This window comes from Phoca vitulina, unplaced genomic scaffold (assembly GCF_004348235.1).
Source record: "Phoca vitulina isolate PV1807 unplaced genomic scaffold, GSC_HSeal_1.0 scaffold52, whole genome shotgun sequence".
Taxonomy (NCBI): domain Eukaryota; kingdom Metazoa; phylum Chordata; class Mammalia; order Carnivora; family Phocidae; genus Phoca; species Phoca vitulina.
In genome coordinates, this window is record NW_022589755.1 from 11,497,425 (window position 1) to 11,524,875 (window position 27,451).

Sequence of the window (27,451 nt, forward strand, 5' to 3'; positions counted from 1 at the left end):
CAAAGTAGCTCCCCACAGAATGTAGTGTGAAGGGAATGTGGTGTGAAGCGCCGCCTTTTCCCATCTTGTGCCCCGACAAGCCTAAGGGGGCTGTCAGAAAACTGCACCGCCCTACATGTCAAAGTCTTGGAAGAGAGGACTTGTCCCCAGGGTCCCCAAGCCCCAGGCCGCGCGCGTTCACTCCACTGCAGCGCGCGCCTCCCCACACGCGCACGTTCTCTCCCCTCCCGGTGGCAACAGGGCTTTCCGCGGGGCCGCGCCGGACTTTCTGAGGCTGTTGATTGGTCATGGTCCCGGCCACCCTACAGCCAATCAAGCGGGGGAAAGGTGACATCACTCGTTCTCCTCCCCTCCCCCCCCACCCCAAACTTCCCTACTCCCGGCTACCGACAGCAACAACCACGTGGGGGAGGGGTAACAGAGTAGAACCCGGTGAGGTCATTGCACCGCCCCGGCCGCTGCTGATTGGCTGCAGGGCTTGCGGGTGGCGGTTGGCTGCTCCTCGCACCTCCCCCTCGTGCCGCTACCGCCGCCACTGAGAGGAGCCACTGGCGACGCCAGAGCCGGGAATCCGGGTGAGTCGGGGCCCTGGGTCTAAGATGCTCCCGGTGTGCAGGGAGACTTACAGGAACTGCCCTGTCCGACTTTTTCTCCTCGCCCGGGTTCTTTGGTACTCCAGCACTCTGTCACATGGGAGTTGTAGTCTGCTTTTTACTATCGACTATGGGCCGGAGACGTAAGAAGACTACCATTCCCAGCAGGAATTGCGACTAGCCGGTCAACAAACGCTCAGGCCACGCCTCCTCAGCCTGCTTATTGGACAGCCTATTCCTTAGCCCTTCCTTCTTGCACCTCATTGGCTACTGTCCCTCACAGAGGCTGGGTTCCGGCCTAGAGTGCAGGGCGACTGGGTACTGTATTCGTCGTTCTGCACTAAGACGGCCTGCAATTGGTCAAGGCTGATGCCCATCACTTGTTGTGGGGCAGGGCCCCAGGCAGATCAGGCGGTCGTAGGCTCAGGTTGGTGTCGGTCCCAGAGGGAGGCCGGTCTTGGACTTTGGCCCCTCCCCCTGGCGCTGCCGGGTGGGCGGGATTGGTCATGGCGAATGTCGCTCGTCGTGGAGAGGCGGAGCCGACCAGGCTGCGGATATCTATTGGTCTAGGACGGCGCCGGTCAGCGGGGTTGTGGCCGGTGATTGGCTGGCTGCTCCAGCTGTTGCAGGTCCATTCACCATTTTGTGTGTTGGAGTAAAAAAAAAAAGGGAGAATCGAGAGGGAGAGCCGGAGGGGGGGCGGGGAGGGACCGGACCGGACCGAGCCGGGGCCACGGCCCCCCGCCCCGAAACCCCGCCGAGCCCGAGGTGAGGGGCGGGGCCAGGGCTGACACGGGCAGGGGGGATTTGGGGTGCTGGGGGCCGAGAGGGGACAGGTGGCAGGGACGGGGAGGGGGTACAGGGGGAAAAAAGGTGGGTTGGATGGTGGGAAAGGGGGATAGAGTGGATGAAGTGGTGGGGAGGAAGAGTGACAGAAAAGGGGTGACGGAGAGGGGATGGTGGGCAGAGAATGGGTAACAGGAATGGAGGGGTGACAGGACTAGATCAGGGTGACAGGGAGAGGGAGGGGACAGAGTTGGAGGGGTGACAAGGAGAGGTGATGGAGAGAAAAGGTGACAGGTCCAGAGATGGCTGACAGGGGAGTGACTGGGAGAAAGGGGTGACAGAGATAGATGAGAGTGACAAGGATGGGGTGGCTGAGGAGGGGGCCTAGGGCCTGTGAGGAGAGAGGCAGAGGTAGAGGTGGTGACAGGACGAGAGAGAGAGTGGCAGAGAAGCTGGTGCCAGGAGGGCTGATGGGAGCAGAGGGCATGAGACCCTGAAGACCCAGGGCCTGGGCTTCAGGAGTTCCTGCTTAGATTCTGAAGGAGGTGAGGGCCCACAGGGCCTTGGGTGGGAGTTATCCAAAGTGGGGTGGACAGGAAGAGAGTAGGCCCCAGGGGAAGGAAAAAGGCTTGGCTTCTGGGGTGAAGCGGCAGGACCAGACGGCAGGGTCCAGGGGTGCCAGGCCGTATGGTTGTAGGCCCTGGGTGGGGTATGCAAAGGTTTGTGTTTGGGCAGGACTGGGGCCGGATCTCAGTCCCCAGGACGGTGGCCCAGCGGGTCAGTGGGGAGAAGGTGGTGGCAGCTGCCCAACTCCTGGGCACTTGGATGCTTGCCCCAGTGTGAGAAGCCCCGGGCCCTACAGGCTCTGCCCGCGAGGACCCCAGGACTGGCCCAGAGAAGGAGCAGCCTGGGATTGTAGGGTCCACAGGAGGAGCAGGCCCCAAGTAGGAGAACACAGGATCAGGGGTCCTGGGGGAGCTTGCAGACTGAGTCAGGGGTGTCTCTGATTGTGTTTGGGTTATGGTCCTGGGTACCCCCACCCTCCCAGAGGCCCCCTTTTGGCCTCTCAGCTTCTCTGAGTCACTTCAGAGTAAAGTTTTTTTCCCTTTTCTTTTCTCAGGGCAGCTTGAAAGGGGGCGGGCAGTAATGACTGTTCAGGAAGTGGGTGAGGTTGGCCTGCTGGGCTTGCCCTGCTTTCTTTGACCTTCTCCCACTTACCCCCACCTGGAGTCGGAGGGCATATTTGGGGGCCCCAGGGGGCCGGGCCAGCTCAGCCACCCTGCCAGAGGCAGCCCAATCAGGGCGGGGGATGCGTGCAGGCCAGAAGGGGGGCTGGGCTTGCTGGTATCACGCTGGGTGCTGTGGGGGGAGGGGCAGGCTCCCATCCAGTGGGACAGCGAAACCCTGGGGTGTAGCTCCGTGTCCCACTGTGTGATGACGTGTGTGTGCCTCTGTGTGTGTTTTTGTGCGCGTGCGTGTGCTCATGCACGGCCCCGTGGCAGCACTGGGTATAAGCTCTTGCCCCAGACGTGCCCCTGCCTGCTCCCTGCCAGGATCTGGGGAGATGGCTATACCTGGCAGGCCTGGGGTGCAGAGCAAGAGTGGGCAGCCGTCCCTCAGGACTTTCAGCTGCCCACTCCTTCCCACAATGTCTGGCCATGCCAGGCGGCCCAGAGAGGGTGGGGGTGGGGGTGGAGAGAGGCTCACATCACAGCCCAGTCACCTCCTTTTCTGTGACTGTGTTCCTGTGCATGTGTGTGTATGAGTGTGTGTGCTCTCTGGACAGTGACAGTGCAAGGAAGCGTGCCCTCTGGATCATGTGACAGGCGGCACACTGAAATGGTTAGGAGCACAGACTCTGGAGCAGCCAGATTGCCTGGGTTCAGACCCTAGCGCTGCCATTTCCTAGCTGGATGAATTTGAACAAAGTTGCTTGAGCTCTCTGTGCCTCAGTTTCCTCAAGTAGGGCTGTTGGTCGCACCTGCCTCTTAGGGCCGTCGTTAGGATAAAATGGGTTAATAAAATCAAGTTCGGCCCACGGTTTGGCACAAAGTGTGTGCTCCACAGGCGTGAACTGTTACTGCCTTTTTGTGTCCCCTCGGGCAGTTGCACTCACCTGCTGTGGCCTGTGTAGAGGGAACAGATCTGTCAGTGGCCCCAAGGAGCCAGAGTATATAACTCAGGGGACATGGGTGCCAGTCTGTCTGGGTGCCGGTCAGGGGCCCCCATGAGTTGAGGACAGCCAGGAAAGAGCCTTCAGGTATCGTGGAGCTGAGGCGGTGGCCTCGGCAGGTGGGAAGTCTTGGGGGACACTGGCTGTGGGGGGGGAGGTTCATGCGTTGCTCCCGATGATCCCTGTCTGCCCTCCCACCTGCAGGTGGACAAAAGATGAAGCCAATGAAGAAGGCATGTGTCGGCCTCCCGGGTTCTGGCAGTGGTGGCAAGTCCCCACCGGCCACTCGGGCCAAGGCCCTGAGACGGCGAGGGGCTGGGGAGGGCGACAAGCCGGAGGAGGAAGACGAAATGGTGCAGCAGCAGCCGCCGCCGCCTCCGGGGCCAGAAGAGGCTGAGGAGGGTGAGGAGGAGGAGTCCGAGCGGGGCCCTGGGGCTGAGGGGCTGCCCCCGGAGCTGCCCCCTGACGACCTGGCGGCCCCAGGCCCCGCTGAGGACCCCAAGGTGGAGGGGGAGGCGAGCCGCTGGGAGCCGTCACTCAGCCGTAAGACGGCCACGTTCAAGTCTCGAGCGCCCAAGAAGAAGTATGTGGAGGAGCATGGAGCTGGCAGTGGTAGCAGTGGGCCAGCCGGGGCCCCTGAAGAGCGGGCACGGACCCCTGAGGAGGCTGGCGCCCTGGGTGTCCCTCCACGGCCACCCACCTCCACCCGTTCCTCTTCCACCGACACGGCCAGCGAGCACTCAGCCGACCTGGAGGATGAGGCAGCCGAAGCTTGTGGGCCCGGCCCCTGGCCCCCAAGCGGCCCCAGCGGCGGCTATGACCTGCGGCAGCTGAGGTCCCAGCGGGTGCTGGCTCGGCGTGGAGACGGCCTCTTCCTGCCGGCCGTGGTGCGCCAGGTGCGCCGAAGCCAGGACCTGGGGGTGCAGTTCCCCGGGGACCGGGCCCTGACGTTCTACGAGGGGGCCCCCGGCGGCGGTGTCGATGTGGTTTTGGACGCCACGCCGCCGCCGGGGGCCCTGGCGGTGGGCACAGCTGTCTGTACCTGCGTGGAGCCCGGCGTGGCCGCCTACCGTGAGGGTGTGGTGGTGGAGGTGGCCACCAAGCCCGCTGCCTACAAGGTCCGCCTGAGCCCCGGCCCCACCTCCCAGCCGGGCCCGCCGGCCGCCCCACCGCAGCCCCCGCAGCTGCCACACCGTGAGCCCGAGGAGGCCGTGTGGGTGGCCCGCTCCAGCTTGCGCCTGCTGCGGCCCCCGTGGGAGCCCGAGGCCCTGCCAAGGAAGCCCCCTGGGGGCCCCGAGGAGGAGCAGGCTGAGCCGGGGGGCGCCCTGCCCCCATGCCCTGCCGCCCTGGACCCCAAGCAGCCTGAGGATGCGGAGGTGTCGAAGATCAGCTTTGGTGGCAACCTGGGGACTTGCGAGGAGGGCGAGGAGAAGCACCCGCCGGCCCTGGGCACCCCGGCCCTGCTCCCACTGCCCCCGCCCCAGCTCCTGTCGCCCCCGCCCAAGTCCCCAGCTTTCGCAGGCCCCGGCCGCCCTGGCGAGCAGCCGTCGCCCTGCCAGGAGGGGAGCCAGGGCGGCAGCCGGAGCAGCAGCGTGGCCTCTCTGGAGAAGGGGGCTGCGCCAGCCGCCCGGGCCCGCACGCCGCTGACAGCCGCCCAGCAGAAGTATAAGAAGGGGGACGTGGTCTGCACGCCCAACGGAATCCGCAAGAAATTCAATGGCAAGCAGTGGCGCCGGCTGTGCTCCCGAGACGGCTGCATGAAGGAGTCGCAGCGGCGGGGCTACTGCTCGCGCCACCTGTCCATGCGAACCAAGGAGATGGAGGGCCTGGCGGACAGTGGCCCCGGTGGGGCCGGGCGGCCGGCAGGCGTGGCGGCGCGTGAGGGCAGCACCGAGTTTGACTGGGGTGACGAAACATCGCGGGACAGTGAGGCCAGCAGCGTGGCGGCCCGCGGGGACTCGCGCCCACGCCTGGTGGCTCCTGCTGACCTGTCGCGCTTTGAGTTCGACGAGTGTGAGGCGGCCGTGATGCTGGTGTCGTTGGGCAGCTCTCGCTCTGGCACGCCCTCCTTCTCTCCCGTGTCTACGCAGTCGCCCTTCTCACCGGCCCCATCGCCCTCCCCCTCGCCGCTCTTTGGCTTCCGCCCCGCCAACTTCAGCCCCATCAACGCCTCACCAGTCATCCAGCGCACTGCCGTTCGCAGCCGCCACCTGAGCGCCAGCACCCCGAAGGGGGGCGTGCTGACACCACCGGACCTGGGCCCCCACCCACCGCCGCCTGCCCCCAGAGAGCGCCACTCTTCTGGCATCCTACCCACCTTCCAGACCAACCTGACCTTCACCGTGCCCATCAGCCCCGGGCGGAGGAAGACAGAGCTGCTGCCCCACCCAGGGGCTTTGGGGGCGCCCGGTGCGGGGGGCGGGGGAGCCACCCCGGACTTCCCCAAGAGCGACAGCCTAGACTCCGGCGTGGACTCGGTGTCCCACACGCCTACACCCTCCACACCGGCTGGCTTCCGGGCTGTGTCACCCGCCGTGCCCTTCTCCCGCTCCCGCCAGCCCTCGCCGTTGCTGCTGTTGCCCCCGCCTGCTGGCCTGACCTCGGACCCTGGGCCCTCTGTGCGCAGGGTTCCCGCTGTGCAGCGGGACTCACCCGTCATTGTTCGCAACCCCGACGTGCCGCTGCCCTCCAAATTCCCTGGGGAGGTGAGCACTGCCGGCGAGGCGCGGGCAGCGGGACCTGGGCGGGGCTGCCGAGAGACCCCGGTGCCCCCGGGGGTGGCCAGTGGGAAGCCTGGCCTGCCCCCACCTCTGCCAGCCCCCGTGCCCATCACCGTGCCTCCAGCCGCGCCGACTGCCGTGGCCCAGCCGATGCCCACCTTCGGCCTGGCTTCTTCACCCTTCCAGCCGGTGGCCTTCCACCCCTCACCTGCTGCCCTATTGCCCGTCCTGGTGCCCAGCAGCTACACCAGCCATCCTGCCCCCAAAAAGGAAGTCATCATGGGCCGACCTGGGACAGGTAAGAGATGGTGGAATGGCTGGGTGAGGGCTCATTTGGGACGGGGCCGCTTGCAAACTGGCTCTCGAGAGAGGTGAAGCTCCCCACCTTGGGAGGGGCTCAAGGGGAGATTAGCCTCCCCTCTGCATAGATGTTTCAGCGGGAATTCACATGCCAGGCAAGGGACTGGACTTGGAAGGCTCAGTGCAGTGTTTCCAGAGGCCTCCTGTTGGGAATGCACCCTCAAGCGCTCTATCAGTCAGCAGACCTTTCCTGAGCTTCGGGAGCCAGGCCCCCACCATCCTGATGGGGTAACAGAGGAACAGAGTTGATAATCGTGATGACAGCCGCCGTGTTTGGAGGGCCAGTGGGGGCATCACCATGATAATAAGCATCGTGTGAGTTACCTCGCGGAACCCTCAGACACACCCCGTGTACTGTACGGGGCCTGTTCTCAGCCCTTTGGAAATACCCGCTCATTTCGTCTTCACGAACCTAACAGGCGGGGGCTAGGATTATGCTCATTTAAAGGCGACTGAGGCCAGGTTAGTAACTTGCCCTGGGTCCTACGGCTAGTAAATCCTGGAGGCTAGTAAATCCTGGAGCCGGCCTGCAAAGCCAGGCAGGCTGGCTCGTCCCCGCTGGGCCACAGTGCCGGGTCGCAGATGGGAAGATGGAGGCTCCAACAGCGCCTTCTGCCTCGGGGTGGCAGGATCAGGACTGGAGCGCTCACCTCACGCCTGTGCCCAGTAAATACCACAGGTGCAGTCAGTGCCGTGGAGGGGAGCTGGGGGTGTGCTGGGCAGGCCTCCAGGTGTGAAATCCAGTCTGGCTGCCCTCAGGAAAGGGCGTGTAAGCCAAGAGTTGAAGGATGAGTTGGAACCAGCAACCCTGGGCTGGAAGAGCCTCCTAGGAGGCCAGAAGGAGCACAGCTGAGGGAAGCTGTTATGTCCAGAGGGCTGAGGCCGGAGGCCGGGAGAGCCAGAGGCCAGGCCAGGTTGGGCCTTGTCAGAGCGACTGTCAGGGAGGGTGACCAGTCACCAGCCCCTTCCCTAGCACCGTCTTCTTCTTTATTTCTTAATCCACTGTTGACTGAGTGCCCTGACTCTTTGCTAGTTGGTGCTGAGGACACAGCCCTACCCTCACAGGGCTCACAGTCCTGGGATAGACAGATCTGTCCCCAGACAGTGAGCATCCGGAGCGGTCAGGGCTGGGATGGGGGAAGCCCAGGAGGCGGGGGGCGGGGGGCAGGGGGGAGTCAGGGAGGGCTTCTTGGAGCAGGGGCCAGGGTCTCTAAAGTGAGATGTGCAGGGTGTGCAGAAGCGGGCCTGGGTAGGCTGGCGGGAGGGCCGTCAGGCGGGGGGAAGAGCTTGGGCAAAGGCCTCGAGGCCAAAGTAGGTAGTTGAAGGAAGTGGAATCTGCAAAATCAAGGGCTCTAGATGGGCGAGTGTGGGAATGTGCGGCTGTATTGATGAGCAAGGGTCAGATCCCTGAGGGCCCTCAGGAGACTTGGGAACTTTATCCTGAGGGCATTAGGGAGCCATGGAAGGCTTTGAGCTGATCTGACCCGCACTGGTACTGTGGAGGGTGAGTTCCCGTGCCTGAGACCAGGGAGGAAGGAGACCGGATCTCAGGAGGTGGGGATCTGGGTGGGAGCTGGGACTGGGGCAGAGACTGTGGCAGGAGGGAGCCCAGGCCCTGACCTTACGGAGCTCCAGCCCAGGTCCAGGGCACAGGGACACAGGGGCTGTGCTTGCCCCTCAGACTTATACGCTGAGGTTGTGAGTTGTGTTTTTTGCCCTGCCCCCAGCATTTTTTACATTTGTTAGTGTAGTTGATAGGAGCAAAATTCCACAGAGAGGGGCACAGCAGGGATTTCTGTCCTTAGCCAGATGAAGAAAGTGAAGCAGAAAGACTCCATCGAGAACTATCCTGCTCTGCCCCCACCCCACATGCCTACAGCCCCCGACATTGCCTTCATAGCATTGTGTCACGTGACCGTCGCTGCTGGCGCTTGGAGGGGGATGGCACCAATGCAGGTGACCCGAGGCCTACCAGGGCTGACCCCACAGGGGTACCTGCCACCATTTTCCTGATGAGGAAGAGCGACAGAAGAAGAGTTCTGATTGAGGTCACCCAGCCAGGGAGGGTCAGGACTGGGCCTTGAACCAGGTCTCCCAATCTCCAGATCCTGGGTCTCTCACTGCCAGAAGCTACAGCAGTCCTCATTTCTGGAGCACCACCCATGTGTGTGCGCGGTACACGGCTCTGTTAAGGTCCGCCTTAGCGTTTACTCACCGAATCCTCACAACACCCCGGGAGGCCAGCACCATTAGGATTTCCAGTGTTCAGAGGGGGAAACCGCGCCCCAAGACGTTAAGTGACTTGCCAAAGTCACCCAGCTAGGAAGAGGGAGAGCCAGGATTTGAACCCAGGCTGTCTAGCTCCAGAGCCCAGGCCCTTCAGTACTCTCGATAACAACGATAACAATAATAGTAACCCGTCTTTTAATAAGCATTTACCACGTGCCCAGCCCCAGGTGTGGGGCCATCTCATGGAATCCACCGATGCTATGCAGTAGGGATTACCAGCCCCGGTGTGGGGGGTGGGGGGGGGTGGGGCCTGAAGTTCAGGGAAGGGAGGCTGCAGGCTGTCTGGTCGTCAGAACTTGTCCGGTGCCTGTCCTGGCGGTTCTGAGCAACGCCTCCCTAACAACACCCATGCTGAGGTATCCAGGCTGCCCTCAGGTTCCCAGCCAGCAGGTCCTTTTGTTCTTCTCCCAGAGGCCTCCCCAAGCCCTTGGGAGGCAGGCACCCTGGGGCCTTCTGCCTCTGAGGCCCAGGTAGGGCAGATCCTGCCCAGTGGCATAGTGAGGCCGTGGTCCTGTCCCTTTCTGCCCACTCATGGGGCAAGGCCTGACCCTCACTCAGGGCAGCAGGTGTGAGGGGGCGGCCTGGGACAGCTTGCCTGCTCCTGCCCCCCGCCAGGCATTTGCTTCCGCTGGGGGACGTGCTGGGGCAGGCGGCCGGCATTCTCCACATTCTGTGCATGGCCAGGCCAGCCAGCTGCCACTGCCCCCTCCCTCTGACTCTTCCCGCCTGCTCCCCAGGAGAGGAAGCTGCCCCAGGGCCTGCAGCCCCAGCCCAGGAGGCCAGATGTCTCAGCCCCATTCCTGGCACGGCCTCCTTTCCAGCTCCCAGCTTCCGCCTGGCTTCCCTGTACTGACAGGCAGTGCCCCCTCTCCGGGGCCTCGGTCTGCCTGCCTTTGAGCCACTGTGTGTCTCTCTGTTTCTCCCTTGGGTCCCTACATCTGTCTGTCTAGGTCTCTATTTCTGGGCCTGAGTCTCTCTCTCCGGACTTCTGTCTCTCTCTCTCTGTCTGCCTCTCTCTATCTTTCTTGGTTTGTCCCTCCCTAGACATCAGTCCTTGTCTGAGCTTTCATCCCACCTTTCTTCTGTTTTGGCCCCCTATCTTGGGATCCTGTGTCTCTGGGCCTTCCCTGGCCCTCCTCCCCCTCCTCAGACAGACTTGCTGCCCGCCTCCTAGCCCCTCACCTCCACCTTGTGCACATCAGGTGCTCCATCCCTTTGAATCAGTGGACAGTTGCTAAGCACCAGGTCCCTCACTCCCCTTCTTGGGGAGTGGTGGGAGGTTGTACAGGCCTGGGAGCCCCTTCTTGTTCCTTGACAAATTAACTGCCCACCACTGTCCCTGAAACGTGCTGAGAGGTGTCAGAAGCCATCTACATCCAAGCACCTGTTCCCAAGTCAGGCAGGAAGGCGGGGGCTGCATGGGCAAAGCTAGGAGATCCGGCTGTAGGGGAACAACAGGAAGGCAGCTCCTGTGCCCACCCACCTGCTAGAGGGCACGACCCAGATCACCCCAACTACCCCCTCAATGGCTTGCAAGAGACACATTTGGTGCCAGCTCCATGTAATGGAGTCCCACATGTAGTAGGACCTCAGAGACCATGCTTGGCCAGGTGGGGAAAATAAGGCCCAAAGAGGGGCCTAGGTTCTCCTGACTCCCCAAATCCAGATTCTGCCCACCAGAGTTCCTGTTTTGTCTCAAACGGTGAACCCCTTCTCCCCCGCCAGAAGTCCCTCCTCATCTCTCCCAGGCCCAGGCTGAGCAGCCCTGGGGGAAGTGGGTGGGCAAGGCAGACCTGGAAGCAGGCACAAGCAAGGATGAGAAGAGGGAGGTACAGAGTCTGGGGAAGCCAGAGGACAGAGACAACTCTGGCTCGATGCAGGGTGATGAGGGAGGTACAGGTATGCTTCTTAGTGGAAGTGACATTTGAGCCGAAGCATGAGGAATGAGTGGATTTCGGGAGAGTGAAAGAAAGGGGTGTTCCTGGCCGAGGCAGCCATAGGAACAAAGGCCAGGAGGGGTCAAAGTGCATGACCTCTCAGTGGCTTAGTGGAAGCTGGAGCTGACACTAGAGCCCAGGATGGGCAGAAGCGTGCCAAGGAGCACAGTTCTAGCCAAGCCAGCTTGAATGCCGGTGGGTGAAGAGGCAAAAGTTTAGAGCAGGAGAGGGAAAAGGTTAGATTTGGATGTCAGAGATCTCTAGAGACTCTCCTGGAGAGGGAGGAGGCCTAGGCTGGGAAGAAAAGGATGACCTGCCCAGGAGAGAAAAGAGAAGGGCCGTTTTTGAGGTAGCGGGAGTCAGTCTTAGGGACTTCGCGGAAGAGACCCCAGCACCAGGAGCTGCAAGGGGTCAGGCTGCCTCCTGGCGGCGGCGGCGGCGGCGGCGCGGCGGCGCCCGGCGCGCGCATGCGCGGGGCGGGGGGGGGGTGCGGCCCGGAGTCCCCGGCGCCCGGGCATTAATGGCTCCATTAGTGGCCGGGAGGGAGGCGCATTAGCGGCGGCGACGGCGTCTGGCTCCCATTACCACCGGCGGCAGCGGCTGCACCGCAGGCGGCTGGACCCTGGCCCGCCGCGCCGCCTCCTCCGCCCGCACCCCGTCCCCTGTTCCCGCTCCCCACGGGGGCCTGGGTCAGGGAACCCCCGTCTCCCTGTTTCCGCAGAAAAGCTGATTGTGAGGCCAGGCAGACCTGGGTTCAAATCCCGACCGTGCCACCTCCTGATTGCAAGAGCTTATCCCCCTCTGAACCTTTTTCTTGCGAAGCAGCCGGGGAAACAGGGTGCACCCGGGGCTTTGCAGATCCGGACCGGTACCCTGAGGGCCGCGCCCAGCCCCGGTCCGCACCGAGGGGCGCGGATTCCCGCGCCCCAGGGGTAGGCCCTGAGCGTCGGGCCTCCGTCTTTCCCATTGGCCGCCTACGCGCCTCCCGACGCTGATTGGCTGAGACCACCCCCCCACGCCGTTGCGCCATTAACCCTTAAGCGGCCGCGCCCTCGGGCTGGGTGGGGGGGCCCCCCCGCAGACAGCTCGGGTGCCAGCTGGCCCGTGCCCCGCCGCGGCCCGCGTGGGTGTCAGGCCGGCCGGGCGCCCGCCCGCCCTCCCAGCACAAAGCGGCTTTGTGGGGCCCGCCGGGGGCTGGCTGGGGGCCAGGCGGCGAGTGGAAAATCTCGTGAGCGCGGGGAGGGTTGGAGAACGCAGGGCGGCGCCCCCTACTCCGCCCGGGTTGGGGCGCCTCCCTCCCTCCGCGCCGACCAGCCCTCTCAAGCCCGGGTGCCTGTACACTCCCCCGCCCCCCGCCCCTTTCCACCCCCAAACCGACATGCCCCCTCCTCCGTCCTATCCCGTCCGTCTCCCAATCCCTGGGGACCCTCCCCCACACCTCTCGGCTGCCTCTTTCCCTCCTAGTCCCCCTGCCTACCCCAGCCCCACTCACACTGACTCACCCCGGCGCTATTTTTAGGCCCCCATCCCTCCCGAGCCTCACAGCCCAATCCTGGGCTCGTTCCCCAGGCAACCCTGGCCGTCGCCGACGCCGCCCGGGGTGGGTGGGTGTGTATGTGGAGAGCGGGTGAGGGGAGCTGGGGACACCGGGGTGGTGAGCCAAGGCGGGGACCCGGGCCTGTAGAGCTGGGTGGGGAGCCGCGGGCGACAGGGGCGCGGTGCCTCTTGGGCTCAATAAATGGGCCCGTGAGTTCAGAGTGTGTCTGCCTGTCCCTCAGTCTGTCAGCATCCCTGGCTGTACGCCCCAGGCCTCTGGGCAGGCCTCAGCCTGTGCCACCCTGGGTGGCAGCTGGTGTCTCTGTCTGGGCTCCCTGTCCCCGGGCTGGGGGTGGGGTAGTGCTTCGGGGGATGTTTGGCACCAAACCTTTTGTGGAATTGGCGATGGGGTGGTGCAGGGGTGGCTGCAGCACCGTTCTGTCGGGTACCTACCTGCCTTGAGTGCAGGGTGGTGTTGCACCCCCTCTCAGATGGGACTGGGGCCCTGGTTTGGGAAACCCCCTCAGCCTTTTCCAATTAGGGAGGCCCCAGTTAGGGTTGAGGATGGCTGGAGAGATGGAGCTGTCTGGGGTTAGGACCTGCTCCCTCTTCTCCACTTCTAATCACCCCCACCCAGGGTTGCTCCACTCTGAACAATGGAAGCTAAGTATAGGGCTGGCCCGGTGCCCAGGGCAGGGGGGCCCTTCCTGCCCGGATTCCGGCCCCTCCCTGCCAGGCTGGGTCCCCACTTGGCTGTACCCTACCCTGTAAGGGGCCTCTTCCCATCCCTCCTATGTGGGCACTGTGTCTTCTACCAGATGTGCAACCCTCCCAGATGTGTGGGGCCCTCTTTCCCTGCTGTGCCAGGCCTAGCTCTTTTTCTCACCCTACAGAAGTGGGGGGGGGGGGCTGGGGGCAATGTTGCTCCGAGCTCTGTCCTGGGCTGCATTGTAGTAGGGAAGGGGTTAACTTGCCAGTAGGTGACTCACCGGCTGGGAGAGGAGGGGGCAGTGGTGGGGAGATAGCGGGCCACATTGATTTCAGCCTTGATTTCTGCCTCACATTGCAGTCCCTGGGGCAGTGAGGTAATGGAGGGTTTGAGTCTGGGGCTGCATAGGGAGGAGGGGGCAGTCACCTAATAGTCCCTCCAGTGGCCCCCTCCAGGCTCACAGCCAAGTGTCTGGCCCTGCAGTCTCTGGAGGTCAGAGGGCTATGGACCTTCCCTTCCCCTCTGGGCCCAGATTACAGGTTTCTGTCCCCTTTCCATGCCTTCGGCTCTGTCAGTGGATGGAATAGGCTGGGAAAGGAATTTGTTTGTGCTTGTCATTGACTCCACCTGTGTAGGAGCCCACTCTTTGTCCATCTGGGCTTGTGCAACCTTTGAAACCTGCCCGGGTGTGACCCCAGGCCTCTGCCTCTACTGGATGTGACCCCAGGGCCCATCTTGGGTGATCCAGGGCCTCTGCCTCTCTCCCTGGTGGGCCCCAGACCTTTGCATGTGTCTCTGTGTGTGCTCTCTGGCCTTTCTGTAGTTCTTTCTGTATCACTGTCTGACCATATTCCTGGACGTCTGGGAGTGTCTGCCTGGGTCCACCCCGAGGTTAAATTTTCAGTAGTGGAAAGAGCAGCTGAGTTGGAGCACTGGGCTGTTACGTTCTGGAGGCATGATCTTGCACAATTTATTTAGTTTCTCTGAGTCTCATTTTCTCATCTGAACAATGGGCATAATAAAGTGTACCTCCCCAAGTGGCTGTGAGGATTCAATGAGCAGTATAATACATACAAGCTCCCAGCACGCTGAAGCCCCAGTGTTTGTTTCCTTTCTTCCTCCTGGCCCCTTTCTGGAAGGGGTGACTCCCAGCCTAGAGTGGTAAGGCCAACCCACAGTGGTGCTCTGTGGCCCCCCCCGCCCGCCCCCCACCGCCTTACACTGTGAGGTAGAGGGTCCCAGGTGGCTGCTAAGTGTCAGGCCAGTGAATGGCCATGGCGCTCTGTATTCCTGGGGGGCCAGGGTACTGAAGGAGTGCTCACTGGGGTAAGCTTATATAGTGTGCGGGGGTCAGTACAATGGCATCTGTAAGAGTTAGCCTGTGTTGGGGATGGGAGGTGCCAGGAAGGCCCCATGAGAGTGTGTGAAGATGGAAGAGTGTGTGTGGTTGTGTGGGAGGGATGTGGGGTGTGTGTGTGTGTGTGTGATGGACAAGCAGCAGTTGTGATGAGATGTGTGAGATAATGCTGCCTGTTTGATATGTTGTTTGTATGATGATTCATGTGGGCTGGCAATGAGAATATGCGTTGGTGAAGCATGTATGACAAGGCGTGCATGAAATGGGTGATGTGGAGGATGGGTGAGAACGAGTGTGTATGATGATGGGTGGGGAGTGATGGACCAGGAGTGTGGGAGGTAGTACATACATGTGAGCAGGTGTTCAAGGTGTGTGACTTCGTGTGTGACAGTGTGAGTGTAAGGCCAAGGGTACATGTGACCGTGGGGTGTGTATGAAATAATGGGTGTGGCAGGAAAACTGTCTGTGAGAGGGGTGTGTGTGTGTGTGTGTGTGTGGTGGGGGAAGAGTCTGCTGGCGTGAGTTGGTGAGGGCTCGGGGTGGCTCGCGTAGCCCTACCGCGCAGTTCGTCTGCCCTGCGGAGCCGTGCGCGCTCAGGCGGGCGTGAGGGAGGTGGGCCAGGCCGCGCGTGAGCGTGTTCCTCGCGTGGACTGGACACACGTAGCAGCACACACAACCCCGAGGCCTCCGCAGCGCGGTGCCGCGAACCGCCCCTCTGGCTCGCTGCCTTTACTGCAGTGCGCCCTCCCTGCCACCCTCCTCCCGCGGTCCCGCCCCGGGCCGGCTTGGGGCCAACCGGAGCCCGCCCCGCCCTTCCCTTATTTGCATATGACTGACGTTCCCCCGGGGCGGCCAATGGGGGCGGGCGCGGCGGGGCCTGACCCGCGCGCGGCGGCGGCAGCCAATGGACTCACGCGCGGGGGGCCGGGCTTGCGCGGAAGGCCGCGGGGGAAGCGGGGAAGGGGCGGGGGGAGGTGCGGCGGGGGGAGGGGAGCGCGTAGTAGTGGCGGGGCGGGGAGGCGGCGGTGGCTCTGCGCGGGGCTCGCTCGGAGCGCACGGACGCACGCACGCTGGTCCGTCTGCCCGCCCGGAGCCGAAGGTCGACCCGGCGCTGAGCCGCGGGCCCGGAGCCCGGAAAGGCGGGGCGGCGGCACCGGCAGCCGGGGCGCGCGGGGCCAGAGCCGTTACCCGCCGGAGCTGCGAGGGAGGGAGGGAGCGAGCCAGCGAGAGGAGAAGGGAGGGGGCCGCCCCCGCGCACGCGCGCCGCGCCCCGCCCCGCCTGCCCCGCCCGCCGGGCACCGCGCGGGAGGAGGGAGAGGGAGGGGGCGGCGCCGATGGCCCCTGTGCCGCGCGCCCCGTGACGGCCCCCGCGCGCGCCGGGGGGCGGGGCGGGGCCGGCGCGCTCTGACCTCCCCCGCCCCCCGGGCGGCGGGAGGCAGGCGGCGCTGTGCGCAGGCGCGCCCGGCAGAGACCCCCCGAGTGGGGCGGCCGGAGGGGGGCGGCGGGGGGGGGGCATGCGGCGACGGCCTCCAGCTCCCCCCGGGCCCGAGCGGCGACGGCCGAGGAGCCGGCGGCGGGCGGAGTGGCGGCGGCCGCTGAGGAGGCGCGAGCCCCGGCCGGGCCCCCCCGCGCCGGACCATGTACTCAGCCCACAGGCCCCTGGTGCCCGCGTCCGGCGCGGCCTCCCGTGGCCTCGGCATGTTCGGTCAGTAGTGCCTGGGCCCTGGGACTGCAGGGGTCAAGGTGTCGGGGTGCTAAGTGCGGCGTAATGGTGTTAGGGGTATAGTATGAGAGTGATAGAGGCGGAGTACAGAGGTGACGGGAAAGTTACAGAGCTCAGCCGGGCCAAGCGGTTAGTGACGGCAGGTGGGAGTGTAGCGGGAGTGATGGGAGAGAGGCGAGGGGAGTAGCTAGGGACAGCTGTGGTGTTTGGGTGATGGGGTGGCACGGTCCGTTGTCATTGGAGGTGAGGGGTGCAGAGTAACTGGCTTGGGAGCATGGATTAGGATAGGGGCAGCATGAGACCTGCTGGCCTTAGGTGTGGAAGAGAGGGGGAAGGGAGCGTGATCGAGGAGTGGGGCTAAGAACAGGGCTTGAGAAGTGAGCGAGGCGCTGCTTGCTTAGAACAGAGTGATGGGCTGGAGTGTATGTGGTGTGCTAGGCAGAGACGGAGGGACCCAAGAACCTGGACGGGAGTGCACTGAGGAGGACTTGAGGAGGGGCAGGACCAAAGGACTCTTCCCCCATTGTCTGCTGGTCCCCTTCTTCCCCACCCAGCAGATGAGAGGCCCGATGGGAAAGATCTTGGTGAAGAGAGGGACAGGTCTAGATCCTTGGGGTTGGAGGGCCGAGCAGGCTTTTGCGGTCCCCAGTGTCCCAGGGATCAGGGACAGGGTCCTCAGAGCGTCTTGAGACCCCCTCCAGTGCTGGCTTCCTTATCCCTCTTCTGTTGACTTGATGTCTACTTTTTCTTTTGTCAGTCCCTTGCAGAATCAGGTCTCGAGGCCAGTGTGTCTTATAGAGCTGTCTTAGTCCAGGCTTTTGAGGGCATAGAGGGGTCACCCCAGGTCAGATTGATCTGGCTCAGGGGGAGGCTTGGAATGATGGAGACCAAGGCTAGGGCGTTTCCCTTCTCTCTTCATCGTCTTCCCTCGCAGGGGCCTCCTCAGCTGGTTCCACTTCCCCCAGGGAGCCAGCAGTGAGAGGGCAGCCCACTCCTAGGCTAGGCCTGCCCCAGGAGTCCTGCCAGGGATGGGTCCCAGCCCAGGGCTTACCCTGCTACCCCCCAGCTCCTGGGGCAGAAGGTTGGACCCCTGGGACTGGCCCCCTGGGAGGGAAGTGCCTTCCTGTGCATATTCTCAAGAAAACACCTGGCACTTTTGTCTTCCTTGGGCATAGACTTGTAACAGTTCTCTTGTCTGCCCCATTGTCTGTGCCTTTTCTTCCAAGGAGTTTACCACACCCTCCCCTTTTTGGGCAAGGGGCCTGGATACTGCACCCAGGATAAGCTCAGAGGTTGAGAGGGAGCGGGGCTGGGAGACCACTTCGTGGGCAGTAGATTGTCTTAGGGGGCCGGGGGAGATGCTGGAGCCACCTGTGCCCAGCCCAGGAAAGGCGGGTCTGGCTCCTTGGGGTTTGTGGTACAGGGAGGGAGGCAAGGAGAAAGACTTAAGACCCCACACCCTGTGGGTAATGGAGAGGGAAGAGAAGGGGAAACCAAGCCATGGTCTCCTCAAGAGAGAGAAAGGGAGTGCGAGGTGAAGATGAGGGGCCATGTCAGATAGCAACCTGGGTGCTGGAAATGTGGCATGACTGGGGAGGGTTCCTAGCCCTGCTGAGGTCTTGGGGCCTTGGGAGTATGAGATGGCAGTCGAACATGGCCTGGTTTGTGACAGGAGCCAGTCATTCCTCTGGCCTGGTCCCTGGTGGCAGGGCTGGTAGCGGTGGGGGAGGGAATGGGGCGTGAGGCCTATTTCCCTTCCCAGCTTCTGTTTTCTTTTGTATAAACCTCGAAATCTTTCAGGGAGGAGTTTTTCCTGAGTGATGTTGTACGCACAAGCCCACGAGGCTCTGGGGTAGTGGAAGGGGGTGTGAAGGAGGCATGGAGCCACCTCATCCAGGGTGGAAAAGAGCTTGAGTTGGGGGTCAAGGCCAGGGTCTCCTGCTGCACAGCTTAGCTGGCTTCTTCCCACAGTGTGGACGAATGTGGAACCTCGCTCTGTTGCCGTGTTCCCCTGGCACTCCTTAGTCCCCTTTCTGGCCCCCAGCCAGCCCGACCCCTCTGTGCAGCCAAGTGAGGCCCAGCAACCTGCCAGCCACCCAGTGGCCTCCACCCAGAGCAAAGGTGAGGAGTGGGGGGCCACGGAAGGCACGGGGATAGGGTCCAAGCAGCCCAAGAGCCCTCTGACCTGCCTCTCTGCCCCCAGAACCTGCTGAGTCCGCGGCTGTCGCTCACGAGCAGCCACCAGGTGGGACAGGGAATGCTGATCCCGGGCGGCCCCCTGGAGCCACCTGCCCCGAGAGCCCAGGGCCTGGACCCCCCCACACTTTGGGGGTGGTGGAACCTGGAAAGGGTCCCCCTCCCACCACTGAGGAGGAGGCCCCTGGCCCTCCAGGAGAGCCCCGGCTGGACAGCGAGACGGAGAGTGACCATGATGATGCGTGAGTGCCATGAGGTTTGGGACTGGGCGGGCGGGGGGGGACGGGGCAGAGATGTGGCCCTCACTGTCCCTGCCGCTCCCGCCACAGATTCCTCTCCATCATGTCTCCTGAGATCCAGTTGCCCCTGCCACCCGGGAAACGCCGGACCCAGTCCCTCAGTGCCCTGCCAAAGGAACGAGACTCCTCGTCGGAGAAGGATGGACGCAGCCCCAACAAGGTGCCTCATCTCTACCTGTCCCCAGCTCACCCTCTGGCTGCCCAAGCCTGTCTCCTGGTTTTAACCGTCCCACTCTGTCTGCTGTAGCGGGAGAAGGACCATATCCGGCGGCCCATGAACGCCTTCATGATCTTCAGCAAGCGGCACCGGGCCCTGGTCCACCAGCGTCACCCCAACCAGGACAACCGGACCGTCAGCAAGATCCTGGGCGAGTGGTGGTACGCCCTGGGGCCCAAGGAGAAGCAGAAGTACCATGACCTGGCCTTCCAGGTAATGCCTCTTCCTCTTGGCTCCTCCCCAGCTTCCTCTGGTGGGGTGGGTGAGTGAAGGGTCCCTCCTCTCTCTCCTGCCAGGTGAAAGAGGCCCACTTTAAGGCCCACCCAGACTGGAAGTGGTGCAACAAGGACCGGAAGAAGTCCAGCTCAGAGGCCAAGCCCACGAGCCTGGGGCTGGCAGGCGGGCACAAGGAGACTCGGGAGCGGAGCATGTCAGAGACAGGGACTGCCGCTGCCCCTGGAGGTTGGTCGGCTCCTTGGTTGACTCGTCCTGCCCCCTCCCTCCCTGAGAGGTGCCAGCTACCCCCTTGTTTGCTCAGCGCCTGCCCCAGAAGCCTCTGTCTGTCCTCTCATTTCATTTGAGGACCCTTAGCCATAGAGGAACTGGCAGTTGTCTTGTATGAAGGAGCCAGGGAGGTCCAGACAGACAGAGTTTCCAGGCAGTCATCTTGTTATCAGTTGTCATTTGCTGAGCATTCACTACATGCTGGGTACAAAGAGGAGTATAGCCTCTACTTTTGAAAGCTGTACCCCCATTTTCCAGATGAGGAGACTGAGACTCAGGCAAAATCGCTTGCCGGAAGTTATAGAAGACTAGTAAATGGTAGAGCCAGAGCTTAAACCCCAGCTTGGGTGGTTTCCAGAATCACAGTTGGAAGCCCCTCGCTGGCTGCCTCTACTGACACTGTCTCGCGTGCATAGCGCCTTTCTGAGGTACTTTTTTGGAGTGATCTGTGGGTATGGGCCTGCAATTCTCTGAAGGTGGGGTTGCTTCCTCTCTGAGATAGGGGAATGGAGACTCAGGCCCATGGTTATTAGCTAGCAAGCACCACACTACTTGTTTTCAGCTTTTCATACTCAAGAAGGCCTGCCTCCCGGGGAGCAATCAGTTAGGAAATGCTGGGCTGGTGGCTGGTATCTCTTCTGCCAGGTAGCCCGGGAGTTTCAAACTTCCGTTTGCTTCTCCAGTATGTAGACACGTCTGTACGTGTTTTGGCCGATCTAGGTGCCGCTAAGGGGCTTCTTGACTCTGTGACACCTCTCTCCTTACACTCTGCAGTGTCCTCGGAGCTCCTGTCCGTCGCAGCCCAGACCCTCTTGAGCTCGGATACCAAGGCTCCGGGGAGCGGCTCCTGTGGGACAGAGCGTCTGCATGCAGTGGGGGGACCTGGCTCGGCCCGGCCCCGAGCCTTCTCCCACAGTGGGGTCCACAGCCTGGATGGTGGGGAAGTAGATAGCCAGGCACTACAGGAACTGACTCAGGTCCGGGGGCAGGGGAGATGGGCAGGGAGGGCTGCCCCAAGGTGATGGCCCCAGCTGAACTCTCCCGGTACCTGCCTGCAGATGGTGTCTGGCCCTGCATCCTATTCTGGTCCAAAGCCTTCCACCCAATATGGGGCTCCAGGCCCCTTCTCAGCCTCCAGTGAGGGAGGTGCCCTGGCGGCTAGTGGGCGACCCCCGCTGCTGCCCACCCGGGCCTCCCGTTCCCAGCGTGCAGCCAGTGAGGACATGACCAGTGACGAGGAACGCATGGTCATCTGCGAGGAGGAGGGAGACGATGATGTCATTGGTGAGCAGTTGCAGGGCCCAGAATCCTGCCCGGAGAGCAGTAGGCTAAGGTTTGGGGGGGTGGGCAAAGATTTGATCTAGGCCTCAGGCTCTTCTTGTTTTGCATGTTTGTTTAGGATTGCAAGCATGTTTAGCTCAGGCCCTACTGAGTAAACCCAGCCCTGCCTTTGGGAAGCTTCTGGCCAGGCAGGAAACCAGGAGCACAGGGCCACGGATGGCCAGGCCATGGGGCACAGTGTTAGGTGGTAGTACCTGCATGCTCTTAGGTTCCCCCGGGCAGGTGGGCGCACCCTAGGCTGCGTTCTTGGACACCAGTTACTGCTGGCTTAGGGGGCTGAGGCCAGAGCCTGGGCTCCGTGCTGTCCCTCCCGGGCACTCCTGCACCCAGCCCTTTGGCCAATACCATTCGCTCCCTCAGCTGACGACGGCTTCGGCGCCACTGACATTGACCTCAAGTGCAAGGAGCGGGTGACTGACAGCGAGAGCGGAGATAGCTCTGGGGAGGACCCAGAGGGCAGCAAGGTGAGAGCTGGGGAATTGGTGCTGTCTGGTAATGGTCCTAGGAAGGGGAGATACCTGTTCTTGTGCGCATTGCCACAGAGGAAGATGAAGGCCCCAAAAGGGCAAGCTACTCGCCCCATGGCGAATTGGGTCACAGCCTGGATGAATTGAGGCCTTTAGCTGGCCTCGCTGCCAGGCAGGACAGGGACGGGCAGGGTGTGCGTATCCAGGCTCCCTTGATGTGGTTGCGTCTCCTCCTTCCACCTAGGGCTTTGGCCGGAAGGTGTTCTCGCCTGTGATTCGTTCCTCTTTTACCCACTGCCGCCCACCGCTGGACCCTGAGCCCCCAGGGCCCCCGGATCCACCACCTCCAGCCTTTGGCAAAGGCTACGGGCCCACCCCGTCCTCCTCCTCCTCCTCGTCCTCACCTGCCTCCTCCTCAGCCTCTGCCGCCACCTCCTTCCCCCTGGGCTCAGGGACCTTCAAGGCCCAGGAGTCAGGTCAGGGCAGCACGGCAGGCCCGCTACGGCCCCCACCTCCTGGGGCTGGGGGTCCAGTGACACCTTCCAAGGCCGCCCGGTTCCTCCCAACGGATCCTGCCGCCTTCCGGCGCAAGAGACCTGAAAGTGTGGGAGGCCTGGAGCCACCAGGCCCCTCTGTCATTGCAGCACCTCCTGGCGGGGGAGGAAGTGTCCTGCAGACGCTGGTCCTGCCCCCAAATAAGGAGGAACGGGAAGGCGGTGGAACCCGCATGCCCTCGGCCCCAGCCCCATCACTGGCCTATGGGGCCCCAGCAGCCCCCCTGTCCCGCCCAGCTGCTACCATGGTCACCAATGTGGTGCGGCCTGTCAGTAGCACTCCTGTGCCCATCGCCTCTAAGCCCTTCCCCACCGCTGGCCGGGCTGAGGCATCTCCAAATGACACAGCAGGTGCCAGGACTGAGCCGGTCACAGGGTCCCGGGCGCCTGGGAGCTCCCCGCTGGGCGTAAGCTTAGTGTATTCGGACAAGAAGTCGGCAGCAGCCACCTCGCCGGCCCCACATCTGGTGGCTGGGCCCCTCCTGGGCACTGTGGGGAAGGCCCCTGCCACAGTCACCAACCTGCTGGTGGGCACACCTGGTTATGGGGCCCCGGCGCCCCCTGCTGTTCAGTTCATAGCCCAGGGGGCCCCTGGCAGTGGGGCCACTACAGGCTCAGGAGCAGGTGCTGGGAGTGGCCCCAATGGGCCAGTGCCCCTGGGCATCCTGCAGCCGGGTGCCTTGGGCAAGGCTGGGGGAATCACCCAGGTGCAGTACATCCTGCCCACGCTGCCCCAGCAGCTTCAGGTGGCACCTGCCCCAGCACCAGCCCCTGGGACCAAGGCAGCAGCTCCTGGTGGCCCCGCACCCACCACCAGCATCCGTTTCACCCTCCCACCGGGCACCTCCACCAACGGCAAAGTTCTGGCGGCCACCGCACCCACTCCTGGCATCCCCATCCTGCAATCCGTACCCTCCGCCCCGCCCCCCAAAGGTGAGGTCTGGGCTCAGCGGTGAGGGAGGGGGGCCCCAGGCCCCTTGTGGCTCTCTGGCAACTTCTCCTCTTTCCACTTGCAGCCCAATCGGTTTCTCCTGTGCAGGCCCCACCCCCGGGCGGCTCAGCCCAGCTGCTACCTGGGAAGGTCCTGGTGCCCCTGGCGGCCCCTAGCATGTCGGTGCGGGGCGGAGGGGCTGGCCAGCCACTGCCCCTGGTGAGCCCGCCGTTCTCGGTACCTGTGCAGAATGGGGCCCAGCCACCCAGCAAGGTAAGGGCATCCTGGCTCCACCTGTCCCCGTGCCCTCCCCTCCTGGGTGTTGGTTTCTGTGCCACGGTTTCTGCCTGCTTTTCCTTTGGTCTCTCGTGCTTTTTTCCCTTTTTATCTTTCTGGAACCCTGTCTCTAGGACTGTGTTTTTCCGTGTACTTCGATGTCTGCATGTGTCTCGATTCTTCCCTCAGCGTCTGTACCTTGTTCCTTTGTGTGAAACACGCTTTGCTGTTTTCTTTGTTTTATTCTGTCTTGATTCCAAATTTTGTGTTCCCTGTCTTCGCTGAGACCCACCTTCCTAGGTCTGGGTCTGCCCCTGCTCCAGCCTGAGTCCCCAGCTCACCCCAGCCTGTGGGTGCCCTTGCCCACAGATCATCCAGCTGACTCCGGTGCCCGTGAGCACACCCAGCGGCCTGGTGCCGCCCCTCAGCCCAGCCACGCTCTCCGGACCCACCTCGCAGCCTCAGAAGGTCCTGCTGCCCTCCTCCACCAGGTAATGGTAGCTGAGCCCACACCTGGAGGCCAGCCCAGAGAAGGGCCTGGGGGTGGGGCGGTGGGCAGCTCACCTCACTCCTCCCCCTTCCTCTCCCTGCGGCAGAATCACCTACGTGCAGTCGGCGGGTGGGCACGCGTTGCCCCTGGGCACCAGCCCTACGTCCAGCCAGGCTGGAACAGTCACCTCGTATGGGCCCACGAGTTCGGTAGCCCTAGGCTTCACCTCACTGGGGCCCAGCGGACCCGCCTTTGTGCAGCCCCTGCTTTCAGGTGAGGGGCAGTGTGGCAGGCAGAGCTGGGGACCCAGGGTGGTGCAGAGGTGGCCCAGGCCCTAATTGGGGCCCCTGCCTCTCTTCCTCTGTCTCCATCCCTGCAGGCCAAGCCCCGCTGCTGGCTCCTGGCCAGGTGGGCGTGTCACCCGTGCCCAGTCCCCAGCTGCCGCCCACCTGCACGGCCCCCGGAGGTCCCGTCATCACGGCGTTTTACCCTGGCAGCCCTGCACCCACTTCCTCAGCACCCCTGGCCCAGCCATCCCAGGCGCCCCCAGGCCTGGTCTACACCGTGGCCACCAGCACCACCCCACCTGCTGCCACCATCCTGCCCAAGGGCCCACCAGCCCCTGCCACTGCCACCCCGGCCCCCACCAGCCCTTTCCCTAATGCCACAGGTGGGTGTCGGGCCATCCCAGGGTGGGGTGAGTTGGGGGACCCAGGAGAAGGGCTCCAGACAGGCGTGGCTCAGCAAATGCTCTTCTCTCCATCAGCAGGCTCCATGACCTACAGCTTAGTGGCCCCCAAGGCCCAGCGGCCCACCCCCAAGGCCCCCCAGAAAGTGAAGGCGGCCATCGCCAGCATTCCCGTGGGTTCGTTTGAGGCAGGTGCCCCTGGGCGGTCAGGCCCTGCAGCCCGGCAGCCCTTGGAGCCTGGCCCAGCCCGGGAGCCCCCTACCCCCGAGTCTGAGCTTGAGGGGCAGCCTACGACACCGGCCCCTCCACCGCCCCCAGAGACCTGGGCTCCCACAGCCCGGAGCAGCCCCCCGCCGCCTCCACCTGCTGAGGAGCGAACAAGCACCAAGGGCCCTGAGGCCATGGTGAGTGCACAGCAGGCCCGGGGGCTCCCGTTGCTGCCTGGCTCTGTGCGTCAGTCCACCGTCTGCTTTTCTGCTCCATCCCTCTTCCCTGCACACCTGTCTGACCTGTATCCTTGTTTGTGGAGGTGGGGGTGGGGGGGAGGTTCTTCTGTCCCTTTTGCTTGTCTGTATGACCGGGTCTTCTCCAAGACTCTACACCTGGGGCAGTCAGCATCCATCTCTTTGTTGTTCTGGGTTTTGCACCAGTGAGTCTGAACCCAGTGTCCTCCGTCTCCCTGCCATCCCTACCCCAGGCCAGCAAATTCCCCAGCTCGTCTTCAGACTGGCGAGTCCCTGGGCTGGGTCTGGAGAGCCGGGGGGAGCCTCCCACCCCTCCCAGCCCAGCGCCAGCTCCGGCCCCGGCCCCTGGCGGCGGCGGCGGCAGCGAGGGCAGCAGCGGGAGGGCAGCTGGGGACACCCCTGAGCGCAAGGAGGCCGCTGGTACCGGCAAGAAGGTGAAGGTGCGGCCCCCGCCCCTGAAGAAGACCTTTGACTCTGTGGACAAGTGAGCATGGGCTGGGGTCCGCGGCAGCGTGTGCGGGGCTGGCAGGAGAGGGGGGCAGCTGCAGTCCGGGACGGGGGAGGTGACCCTGCCGGCTCTCCAGCAGGGTCCTGTCGGAGGTGGACTTCGAAGAGCGCTTTGCCGAGCTGCCCGAGTTCCGGCCTGAGGAGGTGCTGCCCTCGCCGACCCTGCAGTCTCTGGCCACCTCGCCCCGGGCCATCCTGGGCTCCTACCGCAAGAAGAGGAAGAACTCCACCGGTAGGCGAGTGTGGGGCACCCGGGGAAGGCGGGGGACAGACTGGGGCCGCCTCCGCTGAGCCTGCTTGCTTCTGTTGGACCAGACCTGGACTCAGCCCCCGAGGACCCCACCTCGCCCAAGCGCAAGATGAGGAGACGCTCCAGTTGCAGCTCCGAGCCCAACACCCCTAAGAGTGCCAAGTGCGAGGGGGATATCTTCACCTTTGACCGCACAGGTGCCGGCGCCGAGGCAGGCGGAGCTGTGGGGACCCGGGACCTGCAAGAAGGGTGGGGTCTCGGGAGCGGGGTTACAGATGAGAGGTGGGATGGCAGGTCAGGGATGGGAGGGTGGGGTCTGGAGCCCGACAGGGTCCGGAGGCGGGTGCCCTCTCGGAACTCTGCTGTGGAATAGAATTCAGTGAGGGCTGGGTGGACGCTTTGGGCGGGGGTTGGGGGCGGGGTTGGGGGCGGGCTGCTGCAGGCCCCTTGACCGCGGCGCCTGCGCTGCTCCCAGGTACGGAAGCCGAGGACGTGCTCGGGGAGCTGGAGTACGAGAAGGTGCCATACTCCTCACTGCGGCGCACCCTGGACCAGCGCCGGGCCCTGGTCATGCAGCTCTTCCAGGACCATGGCTTTTTCCCATCAGGTGAACCTAGCTCAGCGTCTTCGGGGGGCACTTGGAGAGGACCTGCCTGCTCCTCTCACCCTCCTCTCATCCTTCTGTCCCCAGCCCAGGCCACGGCAGCCTTCCAGGCCCGCTACGCAGACATCTTCCCCTCCAAGGTCTGTCTGCAGTTGAAGATCCGCGAGGTGCGCCAGAAGATCATGCAGGCGGCCACTCCCACGGAGCAGCCCCCTGGAGCCGAGGCTCCCCTCCCCGGACCGCCCCCCACTGGCACTGCTGCTGCCCCTGTCCCCACTCCCAGCCCTGCTGGGGGCCCTGACCCCACCTCACCTGGCTCGGACTCTGGCACAGCTCCGGCTGCCCCGCCACTGCCCCCACCTCCAGAGCCGGGTCCCGGACAGCCTGGCTGGGAGGGCCCCCCCCAGCCCCCCCCCCCCCCCCCCGGCCCCTCCCCAGCTGCCACAGGCAGGTGAGGGGTCCGAGAAGATCCCAGGACCCACAGTACCCCCCTCAGGACATGGACAGTATGTAGGTGGCAGGAATGGGGGGGCAGGATGGTTACGTCCTCCCCACTAAAAGCCATTTCGTCCTTTCTAGTTTGGGGCGGAATGAGGCCTGCTCCTCTTGTCTATCTCCCCTCCCCCCACAGCTTTCTCCCTGTGATGGGGGGCAGCTGAGGGGAAGCAGGGGCACAGTCTCCCTCCACCGAGCCCCTGTATATAACCTGGAGTGTGTTACCTTCAGACCTTTTCACTTGTACTTTATGCAAAATGGCTCATGTGAGGGCTACAAGCTGGAGGGTAGTGCGGGCCTTGGGCCACAGGGAGGTGCCTGTGGAGTAGGGGGGAGTTCATGCACCCCTTTTTTCCCCAGAGGGGCTGGACTCAGGTTAGTTTGGGGTGGGGGCTCCTGCACTTTGCCACAGGCATGGGGAGGGTTCTCTCCCCACCCCCTCTGCCCTCCCAACTTGGGTTGTACTTTCTAAGAAGGTGATTCCCCCTACCCTTGTCCCCGTCCCCAGAACAAAACATGTTGATCATGTGCAATATTTCTTACTGTGCCGAGAAGCCGAAATGACCGAAATTAAAGCTGTTTAACACACCTGTGTGGCTGCCCACTCTAGAGGGAGAAGGGGTGTGGTTGTGCTGGTCCTGTCCCCAGATGGGCAAGGAGCTATACACTAGCTATATGCTCCCCCCCACCTCACCGGGGGGAGCAATTCCAGGACCCACCCTCCCGACACTGCGGGCCGAGGACCCGGACTCACCGTGGACCGAGCAGCCTCTCTCCAGCCCTGGTGCTTGGGGCTCACTATGCCTACTCTCCGTCACAGCCATCCAACAGGAGGGCGTTTGGGGAAGGGGTCAGGTGAGGTGCTACAAGAAGGGCAGTTCACCCTTGGAAGTTCCAGCTGGACCTGAGAGGTCTGAGCCTCGGTGGTGCGGGGCAAGGGACACTGCTGTTCTCAGTGATTCCTGCTGCCCCCACATGGCCTGAG

General features: G+C 63.4%; 1 protein-coding gene across 4 annotated transcripts; it reads left to right on the forward strand.

Annotated features, from left to right (window-relative positions):
* Nucleotides 1-464: 464 nt before the first annotated feature.
* CIC (capicua transcriptional repressor) lies at nt 465-27,054 on the forward strand. 4 transcript variants are annotated; one of them, XM_032388317.1, is made up of 21 exons: nt 465-575; nt 3,757-6,570; nt 18,155-18,304; nt 18,387-18,621; nt 18,709-18,838; nt 18,926-19,108; nt 19,192-19,357; nt 20,174-20,376; nt 20,458-20,683; nt 21,101-21,204; nt 21,452-22,694; nt 22,778-22,965; nt 23,338-23,459; nt 23,565-23,731; nt 23,838-24,128; nt 24,225-24,550; nt 24,844-25,094; nt 25,195-25,349; nt 25,433-25,564; nt 25,843-25,974; nt 26,059-27,054. In XM_032388317.1, the coding sequence occupies exons 2-21, from the start codon at nt 3,768-3,770 to the stop codon at nt 26,424-26,426; spliced, it is 7,575 nt and encodes a 2,524-aa protein (XP_032244208.1). In that variant the 5' UTR covers nt 465-575; nt 3,757-3,767; the 3' UTR covers nt 26,427-27,054. The 4 variants fall into 4 exon arrangements, with proteins under 4 accessions (XP_032244208.1, XP_032244210.1, XP_032244209.1 ...); XM_032388319.1 differs by having other exon boundaries at nt 25,433-25,578; nt 26,059-26,330; XM_032388318.1 differs by lacking the exon at nt 465-575 and adding an exon at nt 1,306-1,361.
* The last annotated feature ends 397 nt before the right edge of the window (nt 27,055-27,451 follow it).